The 17,933-nt window shown below is 48.4% G+C and overlaps 1 protein-coding gene across 3 annotated transcripts in view; it reads right to left on the bottom strand.

The window, feature by feature from the left end:
- Positions 1-17,933, bottom strand: part of TVP23A (trans-golgi network vesicle protein 23 homolog A) — a 43,948-nt gene that overhangs the window by 370 nt on the left and 25,645 nt on the right. For 2 of the 3 annotated variants that reach the window (XM_086375796.1, XM_086375795.1), the window contains 5 exons: positions 4,904-5,048; positions 3,653-3,742; positions 3,293-3,421; positions 2,295-2,423; positions 1,018-1,077 (listed from right to left, as the gene is read on the bottom strand). In XM_086375796.1, coding sequence (XP_086231922.1) covers positions 1,018-1,077; positions 2,295-2,423; positions 3,293-3,421; positions 3,653-3,742; positions 4,904-5,048 — 553 coding nt within the window. The remainder of the gene's footprint in view (positions 1-1,017; positions 1,078-2,294; positions 2,424-3,292; positions 3,422-3,652; positions 3,743-4,903; positions 5,049-17,933) is intronic. The other variant, XM_086375797.1, reaches the window with a different exon arrangement.

Here is a 17,933-nt window from a genome sequence, read left to right as displayed (position 1 = left end):
GTCCATGGAATGCTCCAGGCAAGAACACTGGAGTGGGTTGCCATTTCCTACTCCAGGGAATCTTCCCAACCCAGGGGTCAAACCCGAGTCTCCTGCATTGGCAGGCGGATTCTTTACCACTGCGAGTGTAGCGCAGACCCTACGCTTTTCTCAGATAGAGGAAAAATTCAAATAGCGACAGAGCCTCCCACTGGGGCTTGGGCCGAGCTCAGTGCACAGGATGCAGCCGCACAGTCAAAAACCCGTGAATCACCCGCATGAACAGAACTGGGGGTCAGTGCAGACACCCCATACAGGAATTATGTGCTTACTGTATCTGGCAGTGGGCTTCCCTGGTGGCTCAGCTGGTAAAGAATCCCCCTGCAATGCAGGAGACCCAGGATTGAGCCCTGGGTCGGGAAGATCCCTGGAGGAGGGCATAGCAACCCACTCTAGTATTCTTGCCTGGAGAATCCTCATGGACAGAGGAGCCCAGCGGGCTACAGTCCATGGGGTCACAAAGAGTCGGACACAACTGACTAAGCACAGCATGTATATCGCAATTTCCAATGCCAGACACGACAATTTACAGGGTTTTTCAAGTTGCATGAAAGGAGAGATCCAAAGTGTAAGAGAGCCTTATTGCCCTGAGACACTCACAGTTTGAAAGACTCACAGGAACTGAGAGCAGCTTAGGAAAGAGGAAATTCCTGTTTCCCCTCTGACTCCGGGCACGGAAGTGGAAGGGGCACACGTCCCCCTGTTCTTTCCCACTCCTCTCTTCACCTGCCCCCCCTGGCCTGCCCAGGGTCAAATCTGCACCTGTTTAAGGTGAGGCAGGTGGGACCCCTCTAAAGGGCCGTGAGGCCACCCAGCCCAGGAAAGCCCAGTACACAGGTTGGTCTCCCCCCGCCCCCAACTGTGCACACAGACTGCTCGGGCCCGCTGGGAGGCCCAGCTGAGCCCAGGGGAGCCACGCTTCCACGAGAGCCCCTAGCCCCGCACCGTCCAGGCCACCATCTTGACCCCACTGCTTACCTAATGCTTGTGAATCTCCAGCCCCTCGAGGCCAGGCTTCTGAAAGTCGCTGGGACAGGCCTGCAAGGGGAAGAGATAGCCCTGGCTTTCTGTCCCACGTGTGCGTGCCCTGGCTGCCGAATCAAGGCCAGAGCAAGCCCACGGTGAACTGAAAGCCTTCAGGGCTGCTTGCTCGAAGTCTTGGCTTAAAGCTGCACTGTTCACACTTAAGATAGCTCGAACCATTTCAGGAAGAGCCTGGTCACATTTAGACGATCTGTTTGTTGCTTCTAGAACTCAGGCTAGGTTTAAAAAAATTGTAACGGCTTTAATTCTGTTGTTGTTTAGTCTTTCAGTCATGTCAGACTCTTTGTGACCCTGTGGACTGTAGTCCACCAGGCTCTTCTGTCCATGGAATTCTCCAGGCAAGAATACTGGAGTGGGTTGCCATTTCCTAAGTCATGTCCCACTCTTTGCAACCCCATGGACTGTAGCTCACCAGGCTCCTCTGTCCATGGAATTCTCCAGGCAAGAATACTGGAGTGGGTTGCCATTTCCTTCTCCAGGGGATCCTTCCCACCCAGGGATAGAACCCACATCTTCTGCATTGGCAGGCAGATTCTTTACCACTGAGCCACCTGGGTAGTAGTAGTAATAGTATTAGTGTTAGTCACGTCAGCGGTATCCAACACTTTGTGACCCCATAGACTGTAGCCCACCAGGCTCTGTCCATGGAATTCTCCAGGCAAGAATACTGGAGTGGGTTGCCATTCCCTTCTCCAAAGGAGCTTCCCAACCCAGGGATCGAATCCAGGTCTCCTCCACTGCAGGCAAACTCTTCACTGTCTTGAGTCACCAAGGAAGCCCTCTGTAGTTTAAAGAAATCACTCTAAACCAACAATGGCAATCACAAAATGACAAGCGCTGTGTGATTCCACTTACATGAGGTCCCTACATTAGTCAGACTCCTGTGGGTAGAAAGTAGGTGGTTGCCTGGAGTTTATTGGGGTTGGGGAGGGTGGAGAATGAGTTAAATGTTTAGTGGGTACAGAGTTTGCTTGGATGAAAGAGTTGTGGCAGCATGATGATGTGGGTATACTGAACTGTACGCTTAAAAATGACTAAAAGGGTAAATTTTGTTGTGCACATTTTAACCACAAACCACAAACAAAAACCCAGCTAACACTGGCAGCCTGGCTGATACAGAAAACCATCATAAATTGCCACTGCCAGCAGGCCTCCAGGACTTCCAAGTGTCTGGAGATCAGGGGTCCAGGAGTCAGACTTGAGTAACTCACCGTCTGGAACACCGTCTGGGACAGAAAACTGGCTGTGACTTTGCTGATGTTGCTCTCGCCTCCCATCTTACACAGGACGTAGCCATACAGGTTGGCGGCTTGGAGAGAGATCCCAGCTATCACGAGGGCCTGCACTTAAACAAACAGAGGTCATTCTCCTGAGAGCACAGATTGAAATGTTCCTCCCAAACCAAGCAGGAGTGTTTCCGGCCCACGCTCACCAGTGTTCGGCAACCTTTATGGAGAGCTTCCCTGGTGGTTCAGTGGTAAAGAATCTGCCTGAAATGCGGGAGACCCTGGTTTGATTCCTGGGTTGGGAAGATCCTCTGGAGAAGGGATTGGCTACCCACTCCAGTATTCTTGCCTGGAGAATTCCCTGGACAGAGGAGCCTGGCAGGCCACAGTCCATGGGATCACAAAGAGTTGGTCATGACTGAGCGACTAACACTTTCACGACAGGGGCTAGGGGAACAGAGGCATGGGGAGGGTCATGGCTAAAGGGCTCAGGATCTCCAGGGGTGATAAAAATTTCCTAAAACTGACTGTGGTGCTGGCTGCACAACCCTGAGAACAGACTTGTTGCTGTTGTTCAGTCGTTCAGTCGTGTCCAGCTCTTTGTGACCCCACTATACAGCCCACGGGGTCACAAAGAATCGGACACGACAGAGCGATTTTCGCTTTTTCGCTGGCTGTAGCCCTCGAGGCTTCTCTATCCATGGGATTTCCCAGGCAAGAATACTGGAGTGGGTTGCCCTTTCCTTCTCCAGGGGATCTTCCTGACCCAAGGATCAAACCTGTCTCCTGCTTGGCAGGTGGATTCTTTACCACTGAGCCACCTGGGAAGCTCCCGAATCAGACACACAGAATGAGCGCACTGCCTGGTATGTGAATTCTTTCTCGATAAAGCTGTTTCAATCCACCGATCACTCAATCAAGAACAAAAACCCACTTCTACAACCGCCAGTTCTGTACAGACATCCGAGCAAGTGTTGCCTTACCAGCCACTTGAGCTTCAGGGAAAATAAGGAGCTAAAAAAGAACACGATCCAAATCATGGGACAGACGATGAGGCCGAGCCAGAAGACCCGCGCTTCCGCCTCTGTGGCAGCCACCATGTCTGGAGAGACCTACGGCAAGAAAGAGATTCGGTTGCACAACTCGCAGGAACGGTCCCAAAGGAGCGTGGTCTGATTTTCGTTAATATCACACAGGCTTCTGCCAGTGGGGGCTCTGAACGGGCACCAGCCCCATGGGCCTTGTGTCCGGCAGGGATCAGATCATGCAGAGCTTGAAAGGAACCCATAGGGCCTTTCCACGGCCGTTTTCTCGGCTCTAGCTTGACAAGTATTGGAAGATACCTTTCTGGCTTCAAAAATCCAGTGGCTTTTCCCGTCTTCATCAATCTGGTTCCACCAGCGAAGACCCACCATGAGTCGTCCGGTTACATTCTGAGAAAAGTGGACAGAATGCTCCTAATCAGATCACAGGTCAAGAAAGAGGCCTCATCTTATCCTGAATGAATAAAAGTGACCAATTCATGTCGAACCTGAGGAGAGGGGGACTGAACAGTGGGGCTTTCTCGAAATCAGTTTTAAGGTCTATAATTCTTAACTAAGCTTACCTTAAAAAGCAACTTACCTGTCCATCGACAAAGGAATGGATCAGGAAGATGTGGTACATATATAAAATGGCATATAACTCAGCCATAAAAAGGAATGAAATAATGCCATGGCAGCAACATGGATCGACCCAGAGATTATCACACTGAGTGAAGTAAGTCAGACAAAGAAGGACAGATATGACGTGGCATATATGTGGAATCCAATGCAAATGAACTTATTTACAAAACAGAATTAGTTATAGATACAGAAAATAATCTTAGGGTTACTGGGGGAGGAAGTGGGGGAGTGATAAATTAGGAGATTGGGATTGACATATACATACTACTATATGTAAAATATATATATTTTATCCCTTCTCCAGTAGATTTTCCTGACTTAGGAATGGAACTGGGGTCTCCTGCATTGTAGGCATATTCTTTACCAACTGAGCTATCGGGGGAACCCATATATAAAATAGATAACTAATAAGTACCTACAGTATAGCTCAGGGAACTTTATTCAGTACTCTAATGACCTAAATGGGAAAAGAATCTAACAAGAGAAGACGTGTGTGTAACTAATTCACTTTGCTATATGCTGGACACTAACACAACATCGTAAATCAACTATATTCCAATAAAAACTTTTAAAAATTAAGTTCCATTCACAAAAAAGACAGACTCCCCAGACATACATACACATATGTCATATATATACATGTACGCCTATTTTATAGAATTTTAAAATACATTATTTATGATATGATATGTGAAATTTACAAAAACCCTAAAACCCTGTGGACTTGTCTCCCTCACATAGTACATGTCTGCAAGCATGGCAGTGGCCACCCAGAAGCCATTTATTCAACTATATAATGTACTTTTTTCCTCTGCTTTTAAGTGATGTTGGCTCAGTATTCTCAAGTGTGCATAAGGGTCAGTGAGCTGCTGGAAACGCAGCCCGTGTTTCGGAAGAGGGAGTCACAGGTTGCGGGGGGCCGGGGCTCACCTTCACAGACCAGAAGTCAAAGGACAGGAGGAGAAGCACAGTCACAAAACAGCCCACGAAGCTCTTGCTGAACCAGTCACAGCCCACGTAGGTGACGATGGCACTCACGCGGAAAAACAGGTGGAAAAACGTGGCCACCGGGTGCCTAGGAAAGAACCCAGAAGCCCGCTCAGACCAGGGCCCCAAGGACAGTGGCTGAACGTGCTCTGTGGCTTCCAGGACCCACATGTTCCTGGTGCGTCTCAACCCAGACTCCACCAGGGCACAGCTCAGAGAAAGCATCACTCGCCTAGAAGACTCAAAACAGTCCTCATCACACCAACATTTTTCCCACCCTCGAAGAATCCAGTACTTTCCCATAATCTGACTGCAAATATCACTTGCCCTCTTCGAAACTGGGTCACTTTTCAAGTGTATCGTGACAATGATCACCGCCTTCCTGCCTAGCAGCAACAATGACCAGTTCCCCAAAGGGAAATGTTGGGTTATTCCACCAGTAACTGAGCTGCGTGGTCACATGCAGCCCATGGGTTCAGAAGCCTCACATCAGCGGGGGCCACGTGGGCATGTCCAGGTCCAAACCACTGGTGCTGGTGATGAAGTGAAGTTGCTCAGTCGTGTCTGACTCTTTGTGACCCCATGGACTGTAGCCTACAAGGCTCCTCTGTCCAGGCAAGACTACAGGAGTGGGTTGCCATTTCCTTGCCATGCCACCAAGGAATGATGGTGATGAGCAGCATTTAACCCTGGACCCAGAAAGCAGGCCGTATGCAAGGGCAAGGGGTTGGGGAGGGATGGACTGAGGATGCATTAGCCGATCCAAAGTATTATATATAGAGGATGGATCAACAGCAAGGTCCTCCTGTATACAGGGAACTATAGTCAATATCCTGTAATAAACCTAATCAAAAAGAATACAAAGCAGAATGTATATACATGTATAACTGCTGAATCACTTTGCTGTACAGCAGAAACTAACACAATATTGTAAATCAACTCTACTTCAATAAAATAAATTAAAAAAAAAAAAAGAAATTGATCCTACAAGCCCCATTCAGTTCAGTTGCTCAGTCGTGTCTGACTCTTTGTGATCCCATGGACCGCAGCATGCCAGGCCTCCCTGTCCATCACCAACTCCCGGAGTTTACTCAAACTTATATCCATTGAGTCAGTGATGCCATCCAACCATCTCATCCTCTGTCGTCCCCTTCTCCTCCTGCCCTCAATCTTTCCCAGCATCAGGGTCTTTTCAAATGAGTCAGCTCTTTGCATGAAGTGGCCAAAGTATTGGAGTTTCAGCTTCAACATCAGTCCTTCCAATGAACACTCAGGACTGATCTCCTTTAGGATGGACTGGTTGGATCTCTTTGCAGTCCAAGGGACTCTCAAGAGTCTTCTCCAGCACCACAGTTCAAAAGCATCAATTCCTCAGTGCTCAGCTTTCTTTACAGTCCAACTCTTACATCCATACACGACTACTGGAAAAACCATAACCTTGACTAGACGGACCTTTGTTGGCAAAGTAATGTCTCTGCTTTTTAATATGCTAGGTTGGTCATAACTTTCCTTCCAAGGAGTCTTTTAATTTCATGGCTGCAGTCACCATCTGCAGTGATTTTGGAGCCCTCCAAAAATAAAGTCAGCCACTGTTTCCCCACCTATTTGCCATGAAGTGATGGAACCAGATGCCGTGATCTTAGTTTTCTGCCCCATGACAGGTAGTAATTCACTGCTGGGGAAAGAGGGCGGGCAACTTGACACTAGCAAACTAACCCAGTATTGCCAGACCCGATATCTCTGCAGGAAGCTAGAAACCTAGACCTTCTGTGGGAAATCTGAGTTTTAAATGACGGCCACTAATTATGTCAATAAAATGCCGCAGGCTGTGTTTCACAGGGCCTGGGAGCCTCCAACTTGCCACGTCTAAAGGCAGCCAACAGGCCTTCGGGGGACGAGCCTGCTTGATCTCCGAGAAGGAAGGCGGTCAGGGTGAGCACCGTGGAGGCTCCTGTAGCACGGTGGGCTCCTGACTCCCACGGGGATGTCAGCTAAGATTCAGATGCAGGGTGTGTGATGACCTCGGCACTTACTCCTCCTCTTGCAAAGGAAGAAGGGGCTGTGCCCAACGCCAGCTGTTCTCCCGAAGGTTCTCACCTGTGCCTTTCAGATGCCAAGCTCTCCTGGCATCTGACCGAACCAGAGGCATTTAAGAATTAGATGTGATCGCATGGCACTTCCAAACCTGATTGTTCCAGAAGACAAGACTCTGGGGAATCTCTCATACTGTTTTCTTTTGATCACGCCACATGGCATGTGGAACCTTGGTTCCCTGAACTGGGATAAAACCTGTGCCCCCTGCAGTGGAAACGCAGAGTCTTAACCACTAGACCGTCAGGGAAGTCCACCTCTGATACCTCTTTTTGCCTTATACATTATTGAGGATTTAATTGTCTTAACATAATTTCGCCCCCTTCACCCAAAGATGCATGCATTGCATGCTTAGCTGCTAAATCGTGTCCAACTCTTTGCAACTCCATGGACTGTAGCCCGCCAAGCTCCTCTGTCCATGGAATTTCCCAGGCAAGAATGCTGGAGTGGGGACTTCCCAGGTGGCGCAGTGGATAAGAAAACGCCTGCCAATGCAGAGGACACGGGTTCGCTCCCTGGTCCAGGAAGATTCCACATGCTGCGGAGCAACTAAGCCCATGTGCCCAACTCCTGAAATCTGCGTACTTTAGGGCCTGCAACAAAGAGTAGCCCCCACTCTGCAACTAGAGAACGCCCTCGCGCACCAATGAAGACCCTGCCCAGCCATAAATAGATAAAATTATTTTAAAAAAAAGAATGCTGGAGTGGGTTGCCGTTTCCTCCGCCAGGGGATCTTCCCAACCCAGGGATCAAACCCGAGTCTCCTGCTTGGAGGCAGATTCTTTACCGCTGAGCCACCTGGGAAGCCCTTCACCCAAAGATAAATGAATCCTTTTCCAATGTCCTTTGAGGGCAGAGACCATTTTTATACCCCCAAGAGCACCTGGCTTTAAGATTCTCAGCAAATATTTGTTGTGTTGAACCTTGTAATCCAGTCCCTTTGGGCTTACTGGGAACATCTGTCTTTTTTGTAGAACAGTAGAGACTTAAAAGGTGTACAGAGGCCCAAGTGTTCACTAATCCAAGGTGAAACCTGGAATTTATGCCTTCAAATAAATCCCCTGCCCACCCACTATTTTTCTTTTTCTGACTGTGGTTTCCTGAAATAAAATGCAGAAAAAATTCCACTTGTTGGAAGGTTCTGCTTTAATTGAGTCCTGGTTAACTGTTTCCTTAACTTGAATGGACGGTATCATTATTGTTGCTGCTGTTGTTTTAAGTATCCAAACCAAGCCCAAAGCAAGCAGAAAAGGACTCGTGTTGTACTTTCAAATAATGCTTTAATCCTGTTTTACATGGGCTGTTCTCTGGACAGCTCTTCAAACCCTCACCCCCTCTCCCTGCAGTTTGCCTAGCCTGGGCCCCGGCTCACCCGTCTCCCTCCGCTAACACAAATGTGAGCTCAGAGATCAGCTTTCACATTCTGAGTTTGGAAGGCTATGGTTTGAGCCTACCCACCCTTCCCTGATATGGGGTCCCCTGTGCCCTCAGCCTTCTCTCTGGCCACCTCTACAGCCTCGGAGCACATATGAGCCAACAGTCATCTCCACCTCTCAACACCACCAGCTTCCAGCTCCCTGATCCCAGGCACCCACTTGGTGCCCGCGCCTTGACAGGCAAACAGTACAGAGATGCCCGACTGCCAGGGTCCAACCTCTGAGTAGCTCCGCAGCTGTCCCTAAGCTACAGAACTTCTCATTGCCTCAGTCTCTGCTTCTGTAAAATGGGAGGACCCATGGAAGCCCCTGCCGAGATTATTTGCTTCAAAAGATTAAGTGAAGGTGGCAGGTATACAGTGCCTGAAACACACACCATGCTCAGTCGTTGCGAACAGCTGACAATCTCACACACGCTCAAAACCGTTACCCAAGGAGCCAAACTGTAAAATTCCCCCTCTGACCACACTTTCTCTCTCTCATTCCCCAGGGGCTGACTTTTCATCTCTGCAGGGATCCCCCAAGACTCCTGATCTCCCCCATAATGCCCCAGCCCCTCTGCTGTCACCAAGGAAACTTCCTCATCCTCAACTGTGCGTGCTCCGTCGGTTCGACTCTTTGTGTGACCCCATGGACTATAGTCCATCAGGCTCCTCTGTCCATGGGATTTTCCAGCAAGAATATTGGAGTGGGTTGTCATGCCCTCTTCCAGGGGATCTTCCCAAACCAGGGATCAAATGTGCATCTCCTGCATTGGTAGGTGGGTTCTTTACTGCTTTTACAGAAGTATTTTCTGATCAGTATCCATCCTGCCCCCTCCAACCCAGGACAGAAGCCTGTTATCTCAAGAGGAGGAAGAAGAGAGAATGATAGGTGGTGAAAAGGGAAATGAGATTACCTAAGTCAAGGTCAGGAGGGTCTAGCTGGGCTTTTGTTTAAATTCAAAGCCACTTTCACAGTTCTGGGCCCAGCACACATCTTGTCTCCCCCTGTGGAGGGAAAGCCAGTAGGTTTGCATGATATGTGCTTGAAAGTTACCTGAGGAGGCCTTAAAATGCTCACAAGGCTACCCTGGTCCCATGACATGTGGGTTTAGATTTGGAGTGGGGCCTGGACGTGATGCTTTCAGGTTCTGGTGCTGGAGAAGACTCTTGAGAGTCCCTTGGACTGCAAGGAAATCCAACCAGTCAGTCTTAAAGGAAATCAACCCTAAATATTCATTGGAAGGACTAATGCTGAAGCTGATGCTCCAATACTTCGGCCACCTGATACGAAGAACCAACTCATTAGAAAAGACCCTGATGCTGGGAGAAATTGAAGGCAGAAGGAGAAAAGGGCAACGGAGGATGAGACAGTTGGATGGCATCACCGATTCAATGAACTTGAACTTAGGCAAATTCCAGGAGATGGTGAGGGACATGGAAGCTTGGCGTGCTGCAGTCCATGGGGTCACAAAGAGTCAGACACAACTTGGCGACTGAACAACAACAAATGGACATGAACTTTACAAAGGAAAATCACTGCTCTATCCTGGTTTGGGGGCTTCCCTGGTGGCTCAGTGGTAAAGAATCCACCTGCCAATGCAGGGGACGCTGGAGTCATGGGTTCAATCCCTGGGTTGGGAAGATTCCCTGGAGTAGGAAATGGCAACCCATTCCAATGTTCTTGCCTGGAGAATTCCATGGTCAGAGGAGCCTGGTGGGCTATAGTCCATGGTGTCCCAAAGAGTTGGACATGACTTAGCGACTGAGAACATCCTGGACTCACAAACTCCCGTCCAAACTCCACTTCCTGTTTCTGTAAATAAAGTTTTATTTGAACACAGCCATGCTCACTCATTCTCTGGCAGAGCTGAAAATATCTAACCAGAACTCATGCCAATCCCTGCTCTAGACAGGCAGGAAGAATTTGATGATGAAATTAGGCTCCATTAAAGACAAACCAAAATGAATCAAACTGCCAGTAATGACCTCTCCCCGCTACTTCACCACCTACTTCCAAAGCTATAGGGCAGGAGCTGCCGGACCGACAGAAACAATGGATTGTGCTTGAAGTCAGAGCAGTGAAGGCAAGAGCAGTGACTGACACACAAGAGGGCTTGTGACGCTGGAGATGTCCCACATCTTGATCCCTCATGTGCATCTATATAAAAATTCATCCACCTGTACATTTAGGATGAATGTGATTTACCGTATGTGCGCTGCTGCAGCTGCTTAGTCACCCAGTCATGTCTGACTCTGCGGCCCCATGGACCGTAGCCTACCAGGCTCCTCTAACTGGGCAAGAATGCTGCAGAGGGTTGCCATGCCCTCCTCCAGGGGGGTCTACCCAACCCAGGGATCAAACCTGTGTCTCTTACATCTCCTGCACTGGCAGGCAGGTTTTTTCACCATCTGGGAAGCCCTTTAGTCATAACTTCCCCCATTTGGAAGCACCAAGATGTCCTTCAATAAGTGAATGGATACATCATAGTACATCCACACAAAGGAATATTTTATTTTCCGGCACAAAAAAGAAATGAGCTCTCAAGCCATGAAAAGACATGCAGGAACCTTAATGCATGCTACACAGTGAAAGAAGCCAGGCTGAAAAGACGACATACTGTATGGATCTAACTCTATGACATTTTGGAAAAGCCTCAGCTACGGAGACAGGAAAAAGATCAATGGTTGCCAGCGTGTAGAGACAAGGAGGATGAATAGTTGGAGCCCAGGGGATGTTCAGAGCAGTGAAACTGGTCTGTATGACCACTGGTCTGTATCCACCACTGTCATGGTAGATACATGCCATTATACGTTTGTCAAAGCCTACAGAAGGCATCACCGACTCAATGAACATGAGTTTGAGCAAACTCTGGGAGACTGTGAAGGACAAGGAAGCCTGGCGTGCTGCAGTGCATGGGATCGCAAAGAGTCAGACACACTGAGCAGCTAAACAGCAACAAGGGAAGGTACAGCGTCAAGGACGAGCCCTGACAGAAACTGTGGACTTTATCGAACAATGCACTGGTTCATCACAGCAAATGTGTGATGGTACTGCAAGATGATAACCATAGGGGGAACTCTGGGGTGGGGAGGGGCTTAGGGGAACTCTCTGTACTTTTTGCTCAGTTTTTCGGTAAACCTAAAACCACTCTTAAAAATGGTCACAGGTTGGGGGTGGTGCTCTGTCTAGCCAGAGTAAAGTCAGGGGTGGGGTTGGAGAGGACCATGTACCCCAGGCACACACATCCCCTTCCCAGCAAACTTCCTTTTTTTTAAAGATTTTTTTTTTAATATGGGCCATTTTTAAAGTCTTTATTGAATTTGTTACAATACTGCATGTTTCATGCTTTGGTTTTTTGCCTGAGAGGCGTGTGGGATCTCAGCTTCCCAACCAGGAATCGAACCCATACCCTCTGCAATGGAAGGTGAAGTCTTAACCACTGGACTGCCAGGGAAGTCCCCCTACAAACTTCTAAAGCACATTCAAACTGGGGGCAAAAGTTTGATTTAATTGTCCATTCCACAGTGATTTAATAGTTTCTTTAAAAGTTGCCCTTTATTGGTTAAAATACTTTGAAAACTAATTCTTTATCAAACATCCAATTTTAAATACTCCAGTTCAGTTCAGTTGCTCAGTCATGTCCGACTCTTTTCGACCCATGAATCGCAGCACGCCAGGCCTCCCTGTCCATCACCAACTCCCGGAGTTCACTCAGACTCTCGTCCATCGAGTCAGTGATGCCATCCAGCCATCTCATCCTCTGTCGTCCCCTTCTCCTCTTGCCCCCAATCCCTCCCAGCATCAGAGTCTTTTCCAACGAGTCAACTCTTCGCATGAGGTGGCCAAAGTACTGGAGTTTCAGCTTTAGCATCATTCCTTCCAAAGAAATCCCAGCGCTGATCTCCTTCAGAATGGACTGGTTGGATCTCCTTGCAGTCCAAGGGACTGATCTCAAGAGTCTTCTCCAACACCACAGTTCAAAAGCATCAATTCTATCATCTTTCAAATACTCTGAAACGCCTTCTGCTTTTCACTGTGGCAAAGGTCTGAGGAAAGACAGTATCTTTTCTCCTTCCTTTACTTTGCTACAAAAATAGCATCTGAAATGATGTCTAGAATTTGCTCCAAAATAATCTGGGGGCAGGGAGTGGGCGGAGGTAAAGATGAAATAGTCTGGCCACGTGTTGATCATGACTGAAGCTGAGTAATGGGAACACCGGGGGCATTGTTCTCTGTACTTTTATGTAAATCTGAATTAAAAAATAGAAAAATAAAGAAATCATCAGAGGTAGACTTGACTTTGCATCGAGCCAAGGCACGTTTCAGAAGAAAAAGAATAAAAGGTCTATAGGTTGCTATTCTGGGGGCCATCTGTGGTCAAAAAAAAAAAAAAATCATACCTAAAAATCCCCAGTTGAGTAACTGGCTGCTACAGCTGGATGCATAAGGAAAATTCCAGAAAATAGGTCTGTCCTTCTGGGCTTACCAGTTCCTCTGCAAAAAAGAAAGGCAACCCCTCTCTATAGAGTAAAAATGCCCACCCACCTCCAAACTGGACAGTCAGTACAGTGAAAGACAGAAAGCCTTGATCCACACTCACGCTCCAACCTTTCTGTGTACATGGTTCTGGACAGGGCATTAAACCGCTCAGAGCCTCGGTTTACTCATCTGTAAAATGGGAGAATAGCATTTAACCTCAGATGGCCAAGGCTTCTAGGAGGAAAAACACCTACGGTGCCAGACCAGAGGGGGACATGTTGTTAATATCACTCTACATATTGTTTGATTCATTCATGGTCAAAATTTTTGAGAATGGGAGAAAGTGAGAAAAAGCCTTGGCCGGTCATGATCCTTTCGGATGCTTTCCATTGGATGCTCTTTCCTCATTGTTGAAAAGAAGCAGGATGCTACTCTGTATTTCTTCAGCCCTGACACCCACTTAGAGTCAGGTGGCTCTCACACTAACAGCAGCGTGTCGCCAGGAAGATGTGGCAGGGAAGGGGACCCCAGAGAGTGACGACGAAGACCATATCCACCTGTTCCCTTCCCCTCGTGCCCTGGAGTGTGTTAGCAAGGCAGGATCAGTGGCCTACCCCAGGCTTCCTGAGCCCAAATCTTCATTTTAACGAGATCTGCATGCTCGTTGCCATCCAGGAGTCCTCCTTTGTTCTATTTTCAAGGTAAACTCAGTCATGAGGACAAAGAGGGAGGAAGGAACCCACACTTAAAAAAGCCTTGCTAACCCAGCAGGTGAGCCGTGGGGGCTAGACGGACTTTTCTAGAATGCTCCAGATGCAACGTTAGTGCCATCACCCTTCAGACTCCAACTTCTTGTTTCAGATGACAGCACATCCTCATCCTCGCCCAACATCTGGGCCAGGAAGGCAGGCCTGGGGCTGCTGGGATGTCTCAACAGATGCTGGTTGCTAAGCGCTCAGAGTTTTGATTCAAAGGTCAGCACGACAGAGATCTGAGTATGGAAGTGAATAAAAGAACAGACTTCCCTCTGGCCGCCACAGTTTTCCCCTCTAGTTTCTGTTCTTTATTTCTTTTTAAAGAGACATCCCATCTTTATCAGCTGGGTATAGTGGTTGAGTTGCTAAGTTGTGTCCCACTCTTTGTGACCGCATGGACTGTAGCCCACCAGGCTCCTCTGTCCATGGGATTCTCCAGGCAAGAAGACTGGAGTGGGTTGCCATGCCCTTCTCCAATCAGCTGGGTATGCAGAGCTGCAAAATGCTGGGCAAAGGGAACCCCCAGAGATGGTTCAGCAGGCCCCTGGCCGCTCAGCCCTGGCTGGGCCCTCTTCGGGGACCCGAGCTTCTCCTCGAGGGCTCCAGGGGTGATTCTTCCCCACGGACTCTAGCTACCGCCCACTCCCTGCCGCTGCTGCTGTGCAAACCACGGACCAGATTCCTTAAAGACCCAGCATTTTCAAATGAAACGGGAACACAGAAGAGCCGAAAACAAGCCTTCAAACAAAACCTTGCACACGAAGTTTCACAGAGGCAACGTTCACAGTCACCACGAGGCGGAAGCGGCCCAAAAGTCCATCAATGGACTCTCCGTGCAATGGGGTGTCACTCAGCCATGAAAAGGAATGAAGCGTGGAAACCTGCTCCAGTGTGGGCGAACCTCGACAACCTTAGGCTCGGTGAAAGAGGCCAGACACAAACACACAGATACTGTAAGATTTCATTTATGTAAGCTACCCGGAAGAGGCAAATTCATAGAGACAGAAAGCAGAATATAGGGTCCCGGTGGCTGGAGGGAGGAGGAAATGGGAGTTGATTGCTTCACATTCACAGGATCTCCATGTGGGGAGTTGAAGGGGTTCTAGAGGCGGATGGTGGTCACAGTGACACAACAGTCTGAACGGACTTACTGCCACCGACTTGAGATGCTTAAAATGGTAGATTTTTTTTGTCATGCATATTTAACAACTGAGAAAAAAAAATGAAAAAATTATTGAGTACTATCGATGCATGCAACCACACGGAGGAACCATGGAAACATACTAAGTGAAAAAAGTCAGACATGAAAGGTCCCATAGTGCAGGATTCCATTCTTGTGAAAAGTCCAGAACAGGCCAACTCACAGAGACGGAAAGCAGGTAAGCGGTTATCAGAGGACAGAGAGTGACTGCTTCATGGCTATGGGGTTGCCATTTGGGGTGATGAATTTATTCCGGAATGAGACAGTTAGGATGGCTGTGTAGTATTGTCAACATCCTAAATGCCACCGAATCATTATTATTTTTTTAATATTTATTATTTATTTGGCTGTGCCAAGTCTTCGTTGTAGATTCTGAGATCTAGTTCCCTGACCAGGGATGGAACTCGGGCCTCCTACACTGGGAGCTCTGACTCAGCCACTGGGCCACCAGGGAAGCCCGAATCATTCACTCCCAAATGGTTAAAACGGTCAATCTGATGTTATGTGTTATTTTACAAGTTAAAAGGGAGAAGAAATTGGGGTGGGGAGGAAGAGAGAGATGCTGCCTTCATCAGCTCTCCTTTGGAGGGCAGGCGAGGTGAGTAGAGAGAGTCCTGGGTACAAGTTCAGAGACAAATTCATAGATTTAAATCTCAGCTCCACCCCTGAGGACCTGTGTGACCTTGAGTAAGTGACTTAACCTCTCCGTGTGTCCCAGTTTCCTCATCTGTAAAATGGGATAAGAGTCAGGACTACTGAATTGCACAAACCAGGAGACGTCGTTCAATCATTGTTAGTGTGAATCGTGTTCTCTGGAGTAAGAAGTACCAACTGCACGGAGCTGCCAGGAAGATTACGTGAGAATCACAGGCAAAGAAGGACTCAGTATACTGCCTGGTTCAATAATGAGTTCAATACCCGCTCTTATCAGAAATAACTGTGCATTTGCCCTGGGGGCTAATCATTCCTGTTATACTATTGCATGACACAGTGCTTTTCCACATGCACACCACCTGGCTCTCTCGCTTTTTTTTTTTTTCCTTTTTAAGGCTTGTGGGATCTTAGTTCCCCGACCAGGGACTGAGCCCGGGTCCTCAGCAGTGAAAGCATAGCGTCTTGGTCACTGGACCGCCACCACCTGGCTCGCTTGTTAAATGCAGACTCTGATTCAGGAGGTCTGGGTGGGGCCCAGGAGTCTGCGTTTTAATGAGCACCCAGGTGATGCTGATGCTGCTAGTCCATGGACCACCCTCAGAGTAGCAGGGAATATAGGAAAGTGCTGTTTTTGCTCCCCAGGGCTGCTAAAACAAAACACAGCAAACTGGGTAACACCAAGATCATGTTGTCTTAAAACCCATCATTTCATTGTGCTCAAAAAAAAAAAAAAAAAACAACAACAAAGCAAAACAAACACCAAAATCTCTGTGTCTGCAGGCTTGCTTCCTTCTGGAGACTCTAGGGGAAAACCCATCCCAGTCCCCCTCTCCTATCTTCTGATGTCAGCTGGCACCCTTGGGATTTCTTGGCTTGTACCTCCATCACTTCAGCCTCTGCCTGCGTTGTTGCGTGGCCTCCTTCATGTGTCTGTCTTCACACAGCTGCCTTCTTTCAAGGACACTAATCATATGGGACTAGGGCCCCAGCCTACTCCAGGATGCCCTCATCTTAGCTAATCACATCTGCAAAGACCCTATTGCCAAGTGAGGCCACATTTTGAGGCCCTGGAGGTGAGGAAACCCACATGTATCTCTTGGGAAGGATATAAATTTTTCAACCCACAACACCTACCTGGGGATAAATGAGCCCAGAGGACATAAGCAAGGCTGAAAAGGGACAGAGCGCCGCTCTTCAGTTGAGGGGTCAGAAGCTCAGCGAGTCTTGAAGCAAATTGCCCCTGGCCTGGAGCAAAGAAGCAGCAAAGAAGCTGCAAATCTACACATGCTCAGCTCTTCAGCTCAGGCCTTGGAGGAACCATCTGCCCAAGGAAGGGTGGAAGGGTCATCTCTTCTGATTTGCACAAAGGTGCCCTACAGGCTAGCAGCTGCTCTGAGGGGCAGAATCCGCCCAGAGTTTCATCTGTCAGTTTCCACCTGTCAGCTGTCTCGCAGAGACCCATGGAGCAAGTGAAAGGGGACACAGGCTTGGTGACAATAGTGAGTCCCCAAAATACATCCACTAAGAGATGCTATTAATATCAGCCCTGCCTGATGCACTCCCTGGTCACAGAGCCGGAGAGCTGGCGCAGGAGACAAACGCAGACTGTGGCTTCTAAACTCCCTTCTCCAAAGGAGCCAGAGCTCCCTGGAGAAGTGATGCCTCCAGGCACAGATGGAGAAATGAATAAGAAATGAATACGGGATCGGAACATCCCAGATCACAAGGAAGCTGTCAAAGACTGTGAGAGCCAGGTCAAAACATTCAGAGGCCAACGGGTAGACACTCCCATTGGCCAAAGATGGGAGAACCTGAACAGCAATAAAAATGTCTGAATCCGTGAGTCATGTGATACTTATGCAAAACCCTCAGTGGTCACTTATGGGGGATGCTGGGGAGCAAAACTCATCACTTGGAAAATGGAAAAATGAAGGGCAAGCGTGGAGCATTTATTATGCCTTTTCTCTGTACAGTATATCCTGCAATTTATTTGAAGAGGGGAAGTTTCTCTTTCTAGATTACTTCAGCTCACAGATGGAGATGGAATGATAGTGTGCTTAGAATGTCACCATGCTGCAGCCCCCAACGCATTCATTCATGAGCAGCTGCTGAGGACAACCAGGCATTAGAAGCCCCCAACGGAACAACTCATAGCTCAGCTGGTAAAGAATCCACCTGCAATGCAGGAGACCCCAGTCCAATTCCTGAGTCGGGAAGATCCCCTGGAGAAGGGATAGGCTACCCACTCCAGTATTCTTGGTCTTCCCTTGTGGCTTAGCTGGTAAAGAATCCGCCTGCAATGTGGGAGACATGGGTTCCATCCCTGGGTTGGGAAGATCCCCTGGAGGAGGGCATGGCTTTCCACTCCAGAA

Source organism: Bos grunniens, chromosome 25 (assembly GCF_055505025.1).
Source record: "Bos grunniens cultivar Pamir isolate PY7600 chromosome 25, Bosgru_T2T1.0, whole genome shotgun sequence".
Lineage (NCBI taxonomy): Eukaryota > Metazoa > Chordata > Mammalia > Artiodactyla > Bovidae > Bos > Bos grunniens.
This window is presented reverse-complemented; position numbering and strand designations above follow the sequence as displayed.